Genomic DNA, 19,465 nt, shown 5'->3' with positions numbered 1-19,465 from the left:
TTTATATTGCGGCGGCGGATCTGGCCTTACCGAATAGCTCCATATCTCGATGTTTCGTCAAAGTATATGTGATTGTGTCACCTCTTCATTGTGGACACGTTATTGGTTTCGTAAAGCACAACTGCAAAACATATCAGGATTAGGGTCTCCTCTCCTATAATACCGGAAACGCCCGGCTTTGGTGGAAATGTCATTAATGGAAAGTGAAAGATAATTAAATATTTTCTAGGGTATAACAGTCATTTATCTTAATAGTTGGACTCGTATTTGTTTAGGATGATAAGGTTAAATTCTATCGCCTGCCGTTCCAAGCAAGAAAAATCAGAGGAAGAAGCACTGAAGCAGAGCAGCAGGAGGATTTAATATTTTCTCCATTTTTCTCCTTCGGTGGAGGTGCGAAGATGAGATCTTATGATTTAGATTATTCTTTCCTGTTCTAAGTATATTATCTATTCTCGGTTTCCTTTCTCGATTCTGTTGATAATCATATGCAGGATTTGGTTTCTTATTGAGAATGGATTGGCTTTTGTTTGCGGAAAAAATGAAAGATATCCAATTGGTCACAAAAGTGCTCTGGAGTCTCCGATCGTGATTACTCTTGGTGATTTCATCTTTTATGTTTAATTTCAATTTTTATTCAGAGTTGGAAAATTCATCGCAACTAGTTCACTCATTCAAAGGCGGTCGTACTTTTATTACCTTAGTTCATTGGTTTCTATATGATCGTAGTTCTCTACCGCCTTCATTGAGTTTTAGGTGATACTTGCCGTTTTTCGCGTCCGCGGTATCTGATGTTGGATAGAATGTAAATATTTTGCCAAACTGCCGGATGTGATGCTGACATACTGACCTCCGGTTCTGCTATTGAATTCAAATTGTATCATTCTTAAAGTTTGTTGAAATTGATTATTGTGCCAGACTATCTTGGCAATGATCCACCAATGATCTACACCAAGTTTAGCAAGTCATTTCTGTGATAGATGATAAACGTGTTCCCTTTCTGATAGTCTATCATTTTTATCACATATTCATTTTGAATCTGGATATCTTTTTCGCTGATCCTAACCCCCTTTTTTTTTGGTCAGAAATCCATTTCTGCACTTCTAAAAAGAAATGCAGCCAATCCATTAATAAATATACACTATGGGGGATTCTAAGCAAAGCCATTTTAGCTCACCATTGTTGCAAAGCTTGGCTGAGGGAGAGTACTTTTTGTTTGGGAAAAACTATGGACTGTATGGAATTGTGGGTGCAGTAGTTCTTGGTCTTCTCATACCAATACTACTTTCCCTGGCAATTGTGGGTAAGAAAAAAGGTAAACAAAGGGGGTTGAGAGTAGAGGTTGGTGGTGAGACCGGTCTTACAATGCGCAATGCTAGATTCACTGAATTGGTTGAAGTTCCATGGGAAGGAGCCACAACTATGGCAGCTCTCTTTGAGCAAACTTGTAGAAAGCATGCTCAGTTTCGATTCCTTGGTTCAAGAAAGCTCATCGCTAAAGACGAAATCACAGCCAAGGATGGAAGGAAGTTTGAAAAGTTCCATCTGGGAGAGTATGAATGGATAACATATGGAGAAGCAGTTGATCGTGTTAGCAACTTTGCATCAGGTCTAGTAAAATTGGGTCACAGTATGAGTAGCCCTGCTGCAATTTTTTCTGAAACTCGAACAGAGTGGTTCCTTGCTTTTCAGGTAGTCTAGCTAATTTATGCTTAACTGCAGTGTGTTTTCTTTTTAATATGTGTTCACAAAAGTATATGAACATGTATTCTTCATCCCAGGGCTGTTTCCGCCAGAATATTACAGTTGTCACAATTTATGCGTCTCTAGGAGAAGATGCACTCATCCACTCACTTAATGAGGTGGGAACATTATCATTTCTGTTAAGTTTTTCTATTCTGGAGGCAAATTAGCATTGATTTTATGTCATTTGCACACTCATTTTTGGCAGACACAAATAACAACCTTGATCTGTGACTGCAAGCAATTGAAAAAATTGGCTGCGATAAGCTCAAGTCTTGAAACTATTAAAAACATCATTTACTTTGAAGATGATGGATCTACTATTCCTACGGATCTCTTAGCTAGTATGAGCAATTGGACAATTTCATCTTTTTCTGAAGTGGAGAAGCAGGGGAGAGCAAATACTACTCCTGCGAGACTTCCATCCAAAACTGATATTGCAGTCATCATGTATACAAGTGGCAGTACAGGGCTACCGAAGGTTGGTTCCAACCATTTTTTCCATTGTATCTCACAAACTGTTGTTTTGCAGAGTGCACCATGAGTACCTTAGCTTGAGTAGCATGTCCTGATTCTTAACAATTAATGGCATGACAAGCAACTGAAAAGAAAATGATTTTGAATACTACCAAAATCAGTATTGAACTGGGTGCCTCAAAATCTGAGGAACACTTTTTGAAAAAATTTAGTACTTTCTTTGTTTGTCTGCTACTACTGAAGCCTGTGTGATAACATGTCGAAAGGTGAAGTTTCCTGATTCTCTTAACACATTGTTATGTTTGAAATAAAGGGCGTGATGATGACTCATGGCAACATTGTAGCGACTGCAGCTGCTGTTATGACAGTGATTCCTGGATTAGGCAGCAGTGATGTATACCTGGCATACTTGCCCCTAGCACATGTGTTTGAACTTGCAGCTGAGGTCTTTATGTGCAAATCCTTCTTGAAAGCATGTAGAAATTGAACTTATTGGTTCTATGCTAACTTCATATGTATTTTTTTTATCTAGGTTGTGATGATGTCTGTGGGTTGTGCAATTGGCTACGGTTCAGCATTGACCTTAACTGACACCTCAAGTAAAATAAAGAAAGGGACGTTAGGAGATGCAACTGTGTTGAAGCCTACCCTTATGGCTGCAGTTCCAGCTATTTTAGATCGTGTTCGAGACGGGGTGCTGAACAAGGTTTGAGCTAGCTTTATCTGATTTACTAGCTTACGCCATTTGAGGCCTTATTATGCAGTGCCTTTCTGCAGATTGATGTTTATTAATGTACTTTAATAAGTTAGTTATATTCTTTTATTGTAGGTTGAGGAAAAGGGTGGGTTAGGAAAAAAACTTTTCAACATTGGATTTAAACGCAGACTGGCAGCTATTGAGGGAAGCTGGGTTGGAGCTTGGGGACTAGAAAAAGTTTTGTGGGATGCCATAATTTTTAAAAGAATACGCTCTGTTCTGGGAGGAGATATCCGATTTATGCTTTGCGGTGGAGCTCCTTTGTCTGGTGATACACAACGCTTCATCAATATCTGCGTAGGGTAATTGCTCTTTATTTTCCATCCCAGTTGTTGAGCTTTATTCAAACTTATTATTCTTCTAGTTTTATGATGGTTTATTCATCAAAGCCATTATGGTATGTCAACTGCTCACCACTTGATGGTGTGGATGTTAGAATCTAACATGGACATGAGACATGAGTTCTCTAATTTTGGTTGACCCCAAAAATAAGGTTTAGCGAGATAGAAGAGGGTGTGCAGCATTTTTTTGCAAAGATTCATTCTTGCATCATGTAAATAATGCTATAACATTTCAAAGTGCTCAAATTATTATTATTATTTGTTTATGCACTAAGTTTTTCGAATTTCCTTCAGATATTATGGTCGTGGATACTGATAGCTCTTTTTGATAGTTTGCACCATAGTCAAACTAATTTTATTTGTTTTTCATTTTTCTTTTTGTTATGTGTGTTTCGAATTCCTGTACCCGTTTCGAAGACCTGCTCGCTCCGACATTTTTGGTGGCATTCCGAATGGGATTTTTTTCTGAGGTTTGCGATGTTAGCGGAGGGCTTGGGCTGATAGATCAACCATCTTGGAAGAGTATCTATATGTGTTATCCGTCTTGTTTTTCATTTTTCTTTTAATGTAATACCGATTTAAAGAATTAAATCAGTACCAAAACAGAATCGAAAAACAGAGAAACCAAATACAGATTAGGGAAAAAACTCATATAATAGAATCAAGCTTTCAGATGGACCTAAAAATCCAGGTCGGGTTCTCTTCTTAAAGGAGATAATCCTTGCTGAAAATCTCAGATAGATGCAATGGGTGGGTCTGGTTCTATGGAGAATTCCCAATAAGACTTGGAAAGGGGCAAAACTAAAAAAGGGTCATAATGTATGCAGCCTTAACCCCCCCCCCGGGTGGCTTCACAAAGAGGCTGTTTACCGGCTTGAACCCACAACCACAAGGTCGCAATGGAGCAACCTTACCATTGCGCCAAGGTTGCAGATTCTTAAACCCAACTCAAAATTGATGTTATGCTATTAAAATCATAAGTAACATACCAATAGAGAACAGGTATCGAGTTCAGCTTTCAACCCAATATACCAATCCTACTCAAAGTAGGACTCCAACTAACAGCCAACAGATTTAAATTCTGAGAACAGATTTAAATAGCCGACAATATGGAGAAGATGAATCTGAAAACAGAACATGAATCAGAGTAGAGACTCACCTTCGAATTCAGCAATCCTAGTGGTGATGGGACGGAAGTATTGCAGGAATCAAGGATGAACAGAATTGCAGAAAATAAATAGTAGATCAGTACCTTAAAGAGGAGCAAAGCAATGCACCCGGGCTTCCCACTGCAAGGTGTTGGTTGGATTAAACACCCACGGAACCTTGATCAGACACAAGGGAAGAGCATACCACGATAGGCAGCAAAGACAAAGCTTTTTATTAATCAAATTCATGTAGAATGCTGGATAATGTAAGACTAAATTAGGGTTAATTTAGTCCCAAATAACCCACAATAGTTCACAGCAGTCAATCAAAATTAACCCCAACAGCAGGGCATAACAAGGGCCGAAACTCAGATGTAAAACTTGGGTTGTAATCCAAAATTCAACCACTCAGTAGGGCTGATAGCAAGATTGAGTGAAGGCCCCAGGGTATTCAGCAAACCCTCCAGACAGGGACAGAATAGGATGACCAGATCACCAATTATCAACAGATCACAAAATTAGAAAGTAGAAATCAGTAGGTAAAAACCAAACCAGGCACTGGAAGGGAACCAAACTCAGGTCGATTGGTGCTTGTATGGAGTAGAAGCACTGCTGAAAGTCTCACTTGATTCTGATGATTGAATTGGAAGATATGGCAGCAATACCAAAATATAATGTTAAGAATTATCTCACAAACCAGCACATTCTTTGGGCTCCAATGAGGATCGAGTAGAGGCCTTGTGGAGTAGGTGATCTGCAGCAAGTTTGGTGTAATTTTGATGGACAGAAATATGGAGGATTCTAGCTAATGGAATGGGGTAGAATTGTTTATTTGGGTTTTGTATGAGAGTGAGGTCTCCTATTCAAGTGTGTGATTGAGTATGTTATCTTCTCGGGTTGGGGTAAGGCGGGTATGTCCCCCCCTTGTATTCTGTTTTCTTGATTGATTGATTTTTATTATAAGGTTAGAGGCCGGCCCGGTTCCTAGAGAATATTCGGATTTAAAAAAAAAAAGAATGGGGTAGAAGTGGGGACCAAATGGAGGGGTTGATGGTGTGGTTCTATGCTCCAAAACACAGTAGATTTCGTTGGATGAATGTGGAGATATGCAGCCTTGAAGTTGCAGCAGGAACTTGGGGCAGAACTGAATCCGCAAGGTATGAAAATCTCCTTATGTTGATCAGCAACAGAAACAGCAGCCTTGGGTGGATCTGGGGTTTAATTGCAGCCTTCTAGTGAGTCTTCACAGCACTTGTATTGATCACAGGATAGCAGCAACACAACAGGTGATCGATTGCAATGGAGGAGAAGATAGAGAAGAGAAAAGGGGGGGGGGGGGTAGGGGAATGGCTCTCTCAGCCTGGGTCTCTCACCCACAGCTATCCCAACTGTTGAAACATGGAATTTCTCTCATAACCGATGGCAACATGGCCTGAAAATTCTATCCTCCAAAATCTGTTTCTATTACAAGAGGGGCTGCCTATTTAATGGAATAGGTCAGCTTACAAAATTAGAAACTTAAGAACTAGTGACTTCTAAAAATAGAAACCTAATGAAAACAGAAACTAGGCTTTATAGTTCAGCCAACATGCAAGGAACAAAATTAGAAACTAGTAAATATAATAACTACTAAAGGCTGCAAAAATTAAAACTAAGGTGCACCAATCCTAGTTGACTGATCGAAGGAGAAGCTGTCAAAATTGTGGAGCATCTTTGGGCAGCTTCTAGAAGCCCTACTGGGCTGGCTTGAGTTTTTCCAGTTCTGGCCCAAAAAGGACCTGGTTCGTTCTTCTGCTTCTTCTTCTTCTGGTCAGAATCTACATCACTGGATTTCCTTACAAACTTATGTAGAAGACTCAAAAACATACTCAAACACTAAAAGGGAAAGGCCTAACTCAATCCTTAATTAATTAGGTACATAAACTGACTAGGAAATTGAAATAATAAAGGAAACTGACTCAAAACAGTACTGGACATATAGAAACCTAATCCAACCTAACTAAAACACTTAACAAAAATAACAATTAAAAATAAGAAATAAAGACACTTTACTAACTAATCCCATATGCCTAGTCTCTACACATATTATTGGGTCATTTAAGTAGAGCCCATTACAATGAAAACACATGGGATCACGGCCCAACACATGCATAAGTTATCCTAAAGCTTATTTCCAATAAAATAAGCCTATTTATATGATTTATCTGCATAATTTTATTTCTCTCTCTCTCTCTCTCTCTCTCTCTCTCTTCTCCCTTTGGAGTTTTTTCTGTCCTACGATCATGGAAACACCTGGACAGTCATCTCAGTGCTGTGTTGGGAAGCTTTTATTGTATTTGATTAGAGTTGAAAATTTTGTATCATGATTTTGATACATTACATACCAAAGTTTTTACAGCTTGCTGGATTTCAAAATCATGGGCAGAAATACATGGCATTGTCATTTGTGACAGAGTAGTTTACTATCATCTGAAGTGGTAGATGGATAATAAACTTTATTGGTAAACTTGAAGCACCATTGTGAATGATCATGAACCCAAGTCCAATGTGATTAGGAGTATATCCAAATGGGCCCAACATGTTGGAGGGGAATGGTAGAAATCTTCTGTGGTTCAAAATAAATGCTGGATGAATCTCCCAGGAAAGGGCTTCCTCATCTGCCCGCCCTTTTTTATTTTTTTATTTTTTTATGGGGAGGGGGGGAGGGAGGGGTGGTGGTGGTTGTGTAGTGTTAATTCTTCCATTTTTCATTAAAATTTTCTATGTTTTTCATTTCGCCCTTTCTTGAACCTAATGCCCATAAATTTACACTAACATGGCATCCTGCTTCAGGGCTCCTATAGGCCAGGGATATGGCTTGACTGAAACATGCGCTGGAGCAGCATTTTCTGAATGGGATGATGACACTGTGGGTCGTGTGGGTCCACCTCTTCCTTGCGCTTACATTAAGGTCTCTCTCTCTACCTATGTGTGTGTGTTTGTGTCTGCATTTTTTTTGTAAGCGTAACTAAATAGGGAAATAAAAAAAAGGAAAGAAAGCAAGTGTGTGTGTGTGTGTCTGCGTGCATGCGCATGTGTGTGGTTCTTTAATAAGAGATAAGAGAAAAGAAACATGGGCAAAGCCAAAATGTAATCATAATTTCTTGAAGGGAAAGTCTTAAGATTTGATGTTGGTTATCTACGATTAAGTTGGTTGGAAGCAAAATTGTACTTAAATAACAGCTACGGTAAACAATTAATAATCATCCTACATGTAATGCCCATGGCAATCCTAAAATTATGCATAATATTAAGTCGGAATTATTGTTCCATCCTGCTGTTTGGGGCCAGAGGGCAAGCCTCGGCGCAACAGTAAGGTTCCATTCGACCTAGTGGTTACAGATTCCAGTCGAGAAACAGCCTCTCTGCGAAGCGAGGGTAATGATGCGTACATTATGACCCTCTCTAGACCCCACAGTGGCGGGAGCCTTTTGCGCTGGGTACACCCTTTACTGCTGTTTGTGGCCCTTCCTCTTACGGTTTTCTTTAAAATTCTTATTTTGTTTGTTTCCACTCGAGAGGAATAATATTTAAGGACCTCTTTGTGTGTGTACATAAGGACAAGAAATAATCCTTAACTAATATATATTATTGTGCTACATTCTTTGGTATATAGAAAGGTAATTTTCCTCCCATTGTCCCCTTATATTCTCCCCCCCCCCCCCTCTCATTCTCATTTCCTTTCTTCTCTCTGATGAGTGCTTTTATCCAATTCCTTTTTCATTATCATGATTTTAATAACCATTCAATCTCATTGCTGGCAAAAGTAAATAAATTATCATTGCTGGAAATATTTTTAATTCATGGCTTCATTGGATGTAATCAAAGGGGAGGGGCCATACACTTCAACAGAATTCATTGGATCTTGGACAGAATCAATGGCAACATGAATGGAATTGGAGACATCGATACTGTTCTCAGTTGTCACTGATACCATTTAGCACTGTTGATCCCTGCCACTATCTGCCATCATTTTGTTAGCATGGTTGATATTCATAGCAGAGGCTGGAATCTCACTGAGTGCGCACCAACTCTGCCAGGAAAAAGTACCAAGTCTGATCCTGACAAGTGCTCACTAAGGCATGCAAAGAATAATGGTTTTGATATAGTGTTCTTGAGGTCCAAAAGGTGGCATTGATCTAGTTGAGCCATCAGACAGATCCTTTGAAAAAAGAGATGTTTCTAAGAATTTAGCTGTAGAGAGTCTTTTAACATGGGACCACCCTTTTTCCTCTATGTTTCAAAAAAAGATTATGTAATTTGCGATGATTACGGGCAACCCTCCTCATTACCTATTGAGAATGAAAGAATAATCGTGCTGGTAATTACACTATATTCTTTGATTCTTTTGGATGACCATTTTCTTGATATTGATTGTAGAGGTTTAAAATTTTTAAATGCGACTTATAAGATATTATCTCATCATCTCATGAATACTCCTATTTATCATTTTTTATAATTTTTTGAGTATTCATGGATTATAGCAGTTGATATCACGTGCAGAACTGGTATTTTTATGTTGTAAAATCAGCACAATTATGTCTATTAGCCTAATTCATCCTTACCAACATACTGCGTATGCAAGGAAACTTAACTTTGTGATGCACTATCAGTTATTTGTGACTAATATAAATTCATTTAATACGGGTTAGTATTTTTCCTTGTCCAAACTAGGGGGGAAATTCTATCCTGTGTAGGTCACTGAACAGTGTCCACATCAAATTTAGTCAAAAGTTTAAGTTTATCCATGGAAACCTATGTTTTTGAATAGATTCTAATTTTTTCTGGTGTTCCATCCACTTTCACAGCTGATTTCCTGGGAAGACGGGGGTTATAGGATTTCTGACAAACCAATGCCACGAGGAGAGGTTGTAATTGGAGGATGCAGTGTAACTTCCGGGTACTTCAAAAATGATGCTAAAACTGCAGAGGTTTACAAAGTAAGTAGTTACATTTTTATTTGTTCCACATCCCAATTTAGCAGAAATTCTAAGGAAAGTGGTCCCCAAAGGACCTGTGCTGTTTCCGATTCAAGGTCAACCAACAGAAGCCCTAGAGCTGACTCAAGTTGCCTTGATTCCAAAACAAGGCAGGTCCTTTTGAGGGTCGCTTTCAATCGGTGGTCCCTTCAGCTTCACTCTCAATTCTAGACAATGCTGATTTTGTAATGTAACAGGTGGATGAGAATGGTCTGCGATGGTTTTACACTGGTGATATTGGACAGTTTCACCCTGATGGATGCCTTGAAATCATTGATAGGAAGAAAGATATTGTCAAACTTCAGCATGGAGAGTACATCTCCCTTGGGAAGGTGCATATAGAAATTTTATGAAATACCATAAAATTAGGTGCTCTTATGCTTGCACTATGGAATGATGATCAGATTAAAGAATTCCTACCTTGCCTAATGAATCACATATATCACACATATTTCAGGTCAAAATACAATGGGTCTAACCTAGGAGATAAGTAACATACCAATTTGGATGATCATAAACCATCCACCGTGCAGTGTTATGCTTCTGAGCGGATAACTCTCTGGCATGTATACCATTAATATGGTATGACCATATCAGTAGAGGGAAAGTTTGGAGTTCAACACATTTGATCCTGCCATTCAGTACACTGGGTCCAGCTGCTTTACACTGTGGGCCCACTGCATTTGATGGCTGGATTAACAGTCAGAAATTACGACTGTCGTATCTAGCATTTTTTCTTCATTATAATGTCATTAAAGTAATTAAATTGATTTGTTTCGTATATTTTTTTTCTGATTAAAAAAATTTGAATTGTTTGTATCATTTGGTTTCAGGTTGAGGCAGCACTATCGTCAAGCAACTATGTGGATAATATCATGGTCTATGCAGATCCTTTCCACAATTATTGTGTAGCATTGGTAGTCCCTTCACAGAAGACCCTTGAAAGCTGGGCCCAAGGGGCTGGTGTCCAGTACAAAGACTTCTCAGATTTGTGCCTCAAAGATGAAGCAGTTCGAGAGGTCCAGCAATCCCTTTCTAAGGTTAGTCTGCATGTTGCTGGAAACAATCTATATAAGATTTACTTTGTCAAAAATAAAAAAGCGAATCTGCGAAAACCTTACTCTTATAGAATTTCCATACAATTCCCCTATGCATATCTACACAGGGGGGAGAGAGAGAGAGATGACACATATGTCTGAGAGTTTGTTATTATTGTGAACAGGTGGCAAAAGATGCTAAGCTTGACAAGTTTGAATTTCCAGCAAAAATGAAGCTTTTGCCAGAGCCATGGACACCCGAGTCTGGATTAGTAACTGCTGCTCTCAAGTTAAAGAGGGAACAGTTGAAGGCCAAATTCAAACATGAGCTTCAAAAGTTATATGAATGAAACTGTGAACTCATCTTTGTTTACCTTTCTTGAGCTAATAGTTTTCAGTGCAGTTGAGACATTATCAATTTCTGTATAACTTTTTATGTGATGTTTTCTAGTTATAAATTCTCATAATTTTGTGACCAACATCTTTTTACCTTTGAATGCCATTGTGCACTGGATGAATACAAAAAAACAGCATAAATTGTGGGATCAATTCATGTCTTATTAATTAAATTTAAATATTTGATGTACGAATTATAAGTTTATATAATCTTAAATTATTTAAATAAAAGACATTTAAATGCGTTTTAACTAACTATGATCTGAACTAGTAAATTTGCATTTTATTAGCATTGCACAAGCGACTCTTGAAACCTGTTTAGCCGAGATGGTTAAAGAAGCTTTAGTGAGGTTTTAGTTGACATATTCATGGTTTGAGGAATCGGTATCGGATCGACCGATTGGAACAGACCAGGGTCAAAATGTGAAAAAAAAAAAATGAATTGGATAAATTTATCCGATTTGAACCAATCTGGATTGGTATCAGATTGAGACCAATACTGATTACTAAAACCTTGATGGAGCTTCACCTCTACTTTAAGGCTATGTTTGGTTGCAAGGGAAATTAAAGATAAAAATTTCAAACTTAAAAAATGAATTCTTGTAATTATTATTTAATCTGATTGTATAAGCTGCATAAAACTTTTATCATATTTAGCGATGATAGTTTTTAGATGTGATTTTTATTTTTCCTTCATATTCAAGGGATCTTGTAAAATAATCAAATATAGAATGATTTAGAGTAAGTAATATAATCATGTGAGATAATGATTACAATTTTTTTTTTCTTTTAGGTTTGAAATCTTCGTTTCCCATCTCTTTAATTTCCCTTGCAACCAAATGAAGCCTAAAGGACAGAGTTATCGAGGTCAATTTTTTGGCTATTACTCAATCTTGCCTTCTTCACTGATGAAGGATTAAATGTAGTGAATAATTGTGGTGCCAATCACAATTTAAAGTATATAGCTCATCTCCAGGGAATGCCTGCCTAGGGGGCATCAAACGGTTGGGTCATGCTGAACACTTCTCAATGGTTGACTGGTGTGTGTCGAGATGTGTGGGGCACAACCCAGCCATTGGATGCCCATGGCACTCCTTGGGCACTGGGCTCCTTGGAGAGGAGCCGGATCCCAATTTTCCCCCTCCACAAACCACCAAGTCAATTTCAGTAATCTGCTGTGTTAGATTGCAAGGGAAATTGAAAAGGAAAGTAAAAATTTTCAAACTTAAAAAAAGAAATTTTTGTAATCATTACTTACTATGATTGTATAAACAATTAACCATCTTAATTAAACCCAACCAACTCAATAACAAATCGGGAAAAGCTTGTTAATCCAACTCAGTATAAATCTGAAACCGACCCTCTTTTTAATAGGCCGACTTTGGTTTAACCAAGTCGTGACCGAAATCGAATTGAACCGACTGATTAACAACCTTATTATCAGCAAGAGATACTCTTCACCATGGTATTGCCTTTAGTCACCAACAGCCTTTCACAAGGTATAAGCTGTGGAGCCTCAGAAATAGAAAAAAGTTTGCCCCTTCTTATTTCTTTAGATACTAAAGAAGGCCAAGTTCTGTTCAAGACCTGTTGCTTTTGATTCGATTCTATCTTAGAATATAAAAGCACATGATCATGTTGGTAAGATAGGTTACAGCTAAAATGTTTTTGAGTACTTTGAGCATTCTAATTGATTAAACATGTTTAAGTAGGTGTCATTAGCTTTAATCATCTTTGTCTCAAAGTAGATGACAAAGGTATGCTCTTCATGTATCAAAGTCTCAAAGAGATAGTGTTGTCGGAAATCTGAATCACAATCTCACCAACAAGCTGGACCCACTTAGATTATGCCTTGACCCCACCCCGAGATCATAAACCCCGAACTCAAGAGGTTAACTCACCTCCCACATAATTAAGGTTGGTATAGTTCTTATTAAATGAAAAGAAGGATATTTTATGGAGAAAAGGTTGTCTGAGCAGGCTGGTTGAGGGTTGACTAGGGTTTACTATCACACAGTCTCTTTCTTCCTATTCTTTTCTTTCACGTGAAATGATTTTTCTGACCCTTTTATGTACAAACTGTTTCGTTGCTATTCATTGATGTACTCCCTAGGGCTGCAACAGGGTCGGGTTGGGTCAGGTCTTTTAAAATCCCAACCCCACCTTGAATCCCCTTAGCTGGGCTCAGGCCGGACCAGGAAAATTCCAACCCTTACCCACCCTCAGGATCGGACCAGGTTGACCCTAATTGGCCCTAACCATGGGGGAAAAGGAGATGCATGGGCTGGCCAGGCTGGGAAGAAGAAGAACCAAAAAAAAAAAAAATAGAAGAAGAATGGGTCGAGCCAGGCTCAGCCTGAGGCCTCAACCTTGACCCGTGCTACTTGCTTAGAGAACCTTCTCCCTATATTATAACGAGTGTGTGTGTATATATATATTTTGCGATTAGAGTTACTACTTTCTAAGAAAAGGAAATAAAGGGAATGAGGAAGTTGGGACAGAAATGAATCCGATGTTGTGTTTGGTATGCATTCTTGGAATGCATTCTAAGGTCAATAATATATTTCAAAAAATCATACCAAATGCAGCCTTAATTTAAAAAATTTCACTTAATGCTTTCAAAATATAGTTGTATAATCCATTCTATTTAACCATAATTTAGAGTTAGATCTTTAGGGGTTAGAGTGGTTGGAACCCCCAAAATGTTGATGTTGAGAAGATGAGATAACATAGAGAGTGGGTCCTGATGTTTAAGATTATGGCCGGGTGAAAATTTTAAAGCTAGGTTTGCTATGATTTTTCAAAATACATTATTAACTAAGAATACATACCAAACACAGCTCAAGTTTCCCTTAACTCTGATTAGCCGAGACTCCAATCATGGGATCACATCTCCCACTTCTCTATGGGTGGAGGGAAAATTGGTCACTCTAGAGTCTAGACGCGTTGAGTTCACCAAGTTTAGGGCCTTCATTTCTTTAATTAAAAAAATAATCTTGAGGCCTTCAGACTCCATGGCTTGATAGAGAAAGAAAGAAAAGCATGTGGGCAGCTCATACTCCCAAGCATAGGGTTTATGGTTGGTATTTGTTATTGGATTCTCTTTCCTAATCTGGAATTAATTAATAACTTGACAATTATCTTAAAATTTGGGTAAGCATAACTAGGTTTTGTAAGTTGTAACCCTTTTAAGCTACTACCATAGATTATTGTCACATTCACTGGACCCGAAAAAAAAATTATAAATTCCCCCATATTTTAATTTAATTATTGTTTCAATGAAAGCTATGATATGAGTAGCCTTGAGTGGGGTAGGGGTCCATGGTTATGCATTTGGAGCTATTCTTTGACCTTAACTCTAAAAATGCCATCAGGTTGTGTAGCGCACACCATCCTGTGACCTAACACAAATTCAAGGGTGTGGTGGTCATTTTGCGTGTCCCTGTATCAGGGCGCAAAGGTGACGTGTCTAGCATGATTGAGTGGCGTTCTTTCTCCTTTAAATCATAATCAACCATAACTTGAACCTGTGAGATTTTTACCTAGTGAGTCGATGGCCAAAGGTTTTCTTTTGCCCTATAACTATTAGAGATTAGGTGGTTCAAGTGTTCAAAGGTTGGGTTAGAAAACAAAAAAAAAGAAAAAGAAAAAAAAAAATTAGAGGCAAGTGAGGCCTTGAAATTAATAGTTGTTGGTTGCTAATACTATTTCTTCTAATTTAGAACAAGGGATGGTAAATGATGCTTGCGTGTACATTATGTACATCATGACTCATGAGACGTGTTCCTAAGCTCTTGATTAATTTGGATTTTGAAGATTTTCTGTGTTTACTTATTAAGGGAAAAACTCATCTAAATAGTCTCTCATCTTAATGTGTCATGTAGAATGATGATGTGTTAAAACTCATTTGGATCTTTAGAACATGTTCTCGATTAGTCACATGTCAAATTTTATTGTTTACTTTTAATGAAGAAAAAAATTATGTTTGGTGTCGTGGCCCTTGCACCAAACATAGGAGCACGCAAAATTACTACCTTACTTCTCATGAAATAAAATATCTCATCTATGTTGATGCTCCTATGCATGCTCTCATTGGCCCCACGTTGGTGCAGAGGTCACGCAATCAAACAGTGATCTCTTGTCCTTTAATCAAATACATTTTTGTGTATTAGTATGCATCATCTTTTATGTCCATACTTTCATTACTTCGACTACTATTGTGCACTCTAACATAGTTATGATTTTTCAAACCTATATTTTACGATTTGGAAACTTTATTCGAAATGAAATTTTAAATATGAGTAAGGAGTTTGGGGGCATGCTTGTCTATTAAATTTGGGTTTTAATGAATTTGCTATGTGCTAAATAATTGAATCGCCTTGATAAGCTTATTATTATTATAATTAAAAAGAACAATAATTATAGATAATGGTAGGTTGATATTGATGGGCTTTGTCACAACTATCTATGATTGTCTTACCAATTCCCCTAAAGCTTCAATTTTCTCAAGTTGGTTGGGAGATTCATCAATGGCGTGCTAGGCGTTAGATGAAGAAGATGTTTGCACTCCAATTGCTGCATACGGCATGTTTGATGGCCTAGTTCACCCAATTTAAGGGGAAAACGAAACCATTTTTTGGTAACATAGTAAAAGTTGTGGTCCTAATTAAGTCAATAAAATGGCTCATCATGTGTTTAAAAAGGGATGGTGTGAATCAACCTTTAAATGTGTATTTAGAACATGCAATTTTCTATAGGGGCGTTGTTCTCTGTGCCGTAGCACAGGCTGAGTCCAAGCACATTGAGGTGGGCGCACTGACCATCCTGCCCCCTGAGTGGTAGGCCCATGTGTCTGGACGCAGCCTGCGCTACGGCATAGAGAACATTCTCCCTTTTCTATAAGTTTGAGTAAAAAAGGGTTTTTTAAATTATTTGAAAGTACTTTATCATTATAAGATTTTCATTGTCACACATAATTTTTAAATATATATGTAAAATGACACTCGGTGAAAGAAAAAGTGTTTTATATTAAATAGATAAAATAAAATAAAATAAAATTACTCATTATTTAATCACTTGTAGCCGCATACATTATGACCCTCTCCAGACCCCATAGTGGGGGGAGCCTCGTGTACTCAGTACGTCCACTTGTACAGATTACATGCCCCAAATATACAATCCAACTCACAAAAGCTATGTGCACTTAAGTCTATCCATTGTATATATATAATTTTAAACGATGGTATTTTGTTACCATTGTATATACTATATTTTATACCACAGAATTTTGTATCCGTCGTAAAAACTAATAAAATCGACAATGGCTATTTTACCGTCGTATTTAGATACAACTGAAGTTTATTCGACGAATGTGCGACGAAAAAGAATTTTTAAGATGAAAAATTTATGTAGCAAAAAACCATATTTGTTGTAGTGCTTTCATACACAATCCACTCTTCCATACAAAACAAAGAGAGAAGAAACTCATCTTAAGCCAGCTAGCTGAAAGGATCTCACCACCTCTCAAGAATGTGGGTGACTATAACTGCCCAATACTCCATGACATGTTTCACAAATGAAGGCAAAATGACTTTGACATTAATTAAATTAAGTATCCATCAATCTTCATTAGGAAGCTGCCCAACCACTCCTCCCACCCTAGGGAAGAGTGGGAAGGTAAGAAGAAACCCACAGCCATTGCTGTGCAACAAACTAAAGTTAGAAGCAACATGTGATTAGAGAAGATACCAAGAAGTTTTTTTTTCCTGTTCTATGTCTTTAGTACCGAGTTTTTCTACATTATAGTTCTCTCATCACCCAAGGGATTTGATCATTCGGTTTAACATAGAAATGATATTTTTAAATTTCGTTGATAGAAGGCGAGAGTTAATGATGAGACTCAATCCAATATAAAAGAAGAGATTCTTTTTTCACCATAGGTGATGAATTTTTCTTTTTTTGTTTGGTTGGAGATTAATGAACCAATCAACCCTAATTCTGTAGGAAGTAAGGGAAGTTGGAGATTGAAAGGTTCTTATTTATTTATTTTTCATAATTCATATGATATGATGTTCCAACACCCACTTTGACCACCAAGTTAACTGTGAGCATTTCACGTGGGACCATTTTGTCTTATGATTTTCAATGCTGGTCTGGTCTGGTCCAAAAGCTGAACAGTTAGTTCTTGCTGTCTACCATTTTAGGGTCATTTTTTAAGTCTCTAGTGCATCTGTCTCCCGTATCTCCTACTCCCTACTTCCTACTTGGAAGGCAAGAGTAGCTCTACCGTTCCATCTTATTAATATTTGAGCTACCCATTTATATTTTAATTTAGCTCGTCTCCTGGGAGCCCAGCACACCTAATGTGTATCCAGTCGTTGGGTTATGCCACACACATCTCTAGGCGTGCACTGAAATGTGTGTGGCACAGCTTAACCGCTGGAAGCCCTTGGGCGTTGAGCTCCCTGGAGTTGATCCTGATCCTTTATTTTTGCCCTATTATTTTAGGTTGTTGCATACTTGCATTGCATCCTTCCATGAATAACAATAATCATGTGAAATTACCTAATTCTTTGAGGATAACCCTCTTGCCTCCAATCTCGACCTCAATAGGTTTTATATCCATTCTTGAAAAGCGACCAATTGAATCAATGCTAGCTTAAGAATCCTAGAATTGATTCTTAGAATCAAATTTGTAGGATTTTTTGGTGTGAATCGGCCGTATTAGATTGGTGGAAATCAAGATCAGTCAGAGTTGATTTTAAACCAAATCAATCAATTTATCAATTCTTAAAATCCTGTCTAGGACCTTTAATTTGATCCCTAATGATATTGTTATTTGGTTATGCAACATGGGCTGGGGGTTGTGAAGGGAGGATGGGAAAGAAGGGAGCAAGATGTGGTGGGCAGGGGGAGATGTTGGGATGGGGGACAGGTGAGGAAGAGAGGGCGAGATAAAACCATAATCAAAGCTAGAGTCAGAGCCAACGAGAAAAGGGAAGTTACAAAAGAATACTCACTTAAAAAGAGAATGAAAAATGGGAAAGAGATCGTTGCCTGGACCCATACAACATGTGCTGGCCCATGGGAACATACATGCAAGCATTGCGCTGGTAGGATTTCTGTCTTTCCATAGGGGCAGTGCAATACTTTCATGCACTTCTATATTTAGGCGCAGGAGCCATGCAAGCCACAGAATCAGGGTCCACACAGTGTTCTTCTCCCCATAAAAGAATAAAATTATTACAATAATCATTTTTTCCAACCAACTTGATCACAATCAGATTTTCCCAAAATTAAACTAGACTTTAGAGTTTTAGGTGAACTGATAAAGAATGAAGCTTTGTGAGAGAGAGAGAGAGAGAGGGAGAGAGTGTGATATTGCCTTGATGACATCCTTGTTATTCCTTGAAATTCAAGGTTGTGAACACAAGGAAAATGAGTGATCAAAATTCATGGTTTTCTTGGGAACAAAATTTTGCTATTACCTAGGTTGCAGGAATGTTCCTGCTACCTGGTTCACAGCCAAAGAAATAGGATCTAATAAGATATTTTGAAAAATAATTAAACATAGGAGGGTATTTGTGAACCCAAAGGGGAAGTGAATTATTCCATTTTCTTTGACTGTAGCAGGAACATTCCTACAACCTTTGTAGTAGCAAAAAAATTTCTCTCTCCTGCAAATGAGATGAGAGACATTATACACAAACAAGGTTTTAAAAGACAGGAATCGGAAGCCAACTCAAGAATTGGTCTCCCAAGAACCCCTAGAATTGGCCCTCATCCAAAAATAATTTTTGGGGTAAATCCGTCAAACAAGATCGATCGAAATCAAGATCTATCACAGCCGAGTCTGATCTGAATCGACCGTTTCATCAATTCGATTCCCAATTCGTGAAAGGATGGACGTGTGACCACTCACTGCTAGAGAGAGAGGTAGATAGGGTTTTGAAATGCCTACTTAGTGATGGAAACGGTCAGTGTTGATTCCAATCTGAATCGATGAATCGGTTTGGAAAAGCCCTAGAATCGTAGATTGAGGAATATTTCTAGTGTTTTTATCCAGGAATCGACCATATCAAATAGTCAGAAATTGGGATCAGTGACCGCCAATACTGATGTGATTCTACGATTGAGGAATATTTCTAGTGTTTTTATCCTGGAATCGACCATATCAAATAGTCAGAAATTGGGATCAGTGACCGCCAATGCTGAAGTGATTCGATCGATTCAGATCCAATTCTCTGATTCTTGAAACCCTGTAGACCGAGGAAAGAGCCATCTGTTGATTCGGTCGGACCCTTCGGTTCAGAGGGAAAAACAAAAAAGAAGAAAATAATTGAATGAGTAGAAGGAGAAAAGCTTCACTTTAACTTTGAGTTTGAACCCCACCTCCGTCTCACTCTCTCTCTGACACATAAAGATCCAGACACACCCAACGCTTTCTAAGTTTTCTAACACTTACTTGCTTTTCTTTATTCTCTCTCTCTCTCCGCTGATATCAAAGAAGAGGAAGAGGTCTCTCTCTGTTATACGGTGGTGCGCTTTT

The 19,465-nt window shown here is 38.0% G+C and overlaps 1 protein-coding gene across 1 annotated transcript; it reads left to right on the top strand.

Annotated features, from left to right (window-relative positions):
• Nucleotides 1-349: 349 nt before the first annotated feature.
• Nucleotides 350-10,997, top strand: LOC122641128 (long chain acyl-CoA synthetase 8). The gene is made up of 12 exons (XM_043834456.1): nt 350-393; nt 1,086-1,692; nt 1,782-1,862; nt 1,952-2,224; nt 2,534-2,665; nt 2,753-2,926; nt 3,050-3,279; nt 7,299-7,416; nt 9,314-9,445; nt 9,682-9,816; nt 10,318-10,524; nt 10,707-10,997. The coding sequence occupies exons 2-12, from the start codon at nt 1,144-1,146 to the stop codon at nt 10,869-10,871; spliced, it is 2,196 nt and encodes a 731-aa protein (XP_043690391.1). The 5' UTR covers nt 350-393; nt 1,086-1,143; the 3' UTR covers nt 10,872-10,997.
• Nucleotides 10,998-19,465: the final 8,468 nt, after the last annotated feature.

Source organism: Telopea speciosissima, chromosome 9 (assembly GCF_018873765.1).
Source record: "Telopea speciosissima isolate NSW1024214 ecotype Mountain lineage chromosome 9, Tspe_v1, whole genome shotgun sequence".
In the NCBI taxonomy this organism is placed as follows: domain Eukaryota; kingdom Viridiplantae; phylum Streptophyta; class Magnoliopsida; order Proteales; family Proteaceae; genus Telopea; species Telopea speciosissima.
This window is presented reverse-complemented; position numbering and strand designations above follow the sequence as displayed.

Bases quoted from the DNA above. Each gene is read 5' to 3' on its own strand.
- LOC122641128 (XM_043834456.1), top strand. From the start codon at position 1,144: ATGGGGGATTCTAAGCAAAGCCATTTTAGCTCACCATTGTTGCAAAGC. The intron at 1,863-1,951 runs GTGGGAACATTA...CATTTTTGGCAG, and splicing joins TCATCCACTCACTTAATGAG to ACACAAATAACAACCTTGAT. The intron at 9,446-9,681 runs GTAAGTAGTTAC...GTAATGTAACAG, and splicing joins AAACTGCAGAGGTTTACAAA to GTGGATGAGAATGGTCTGCG.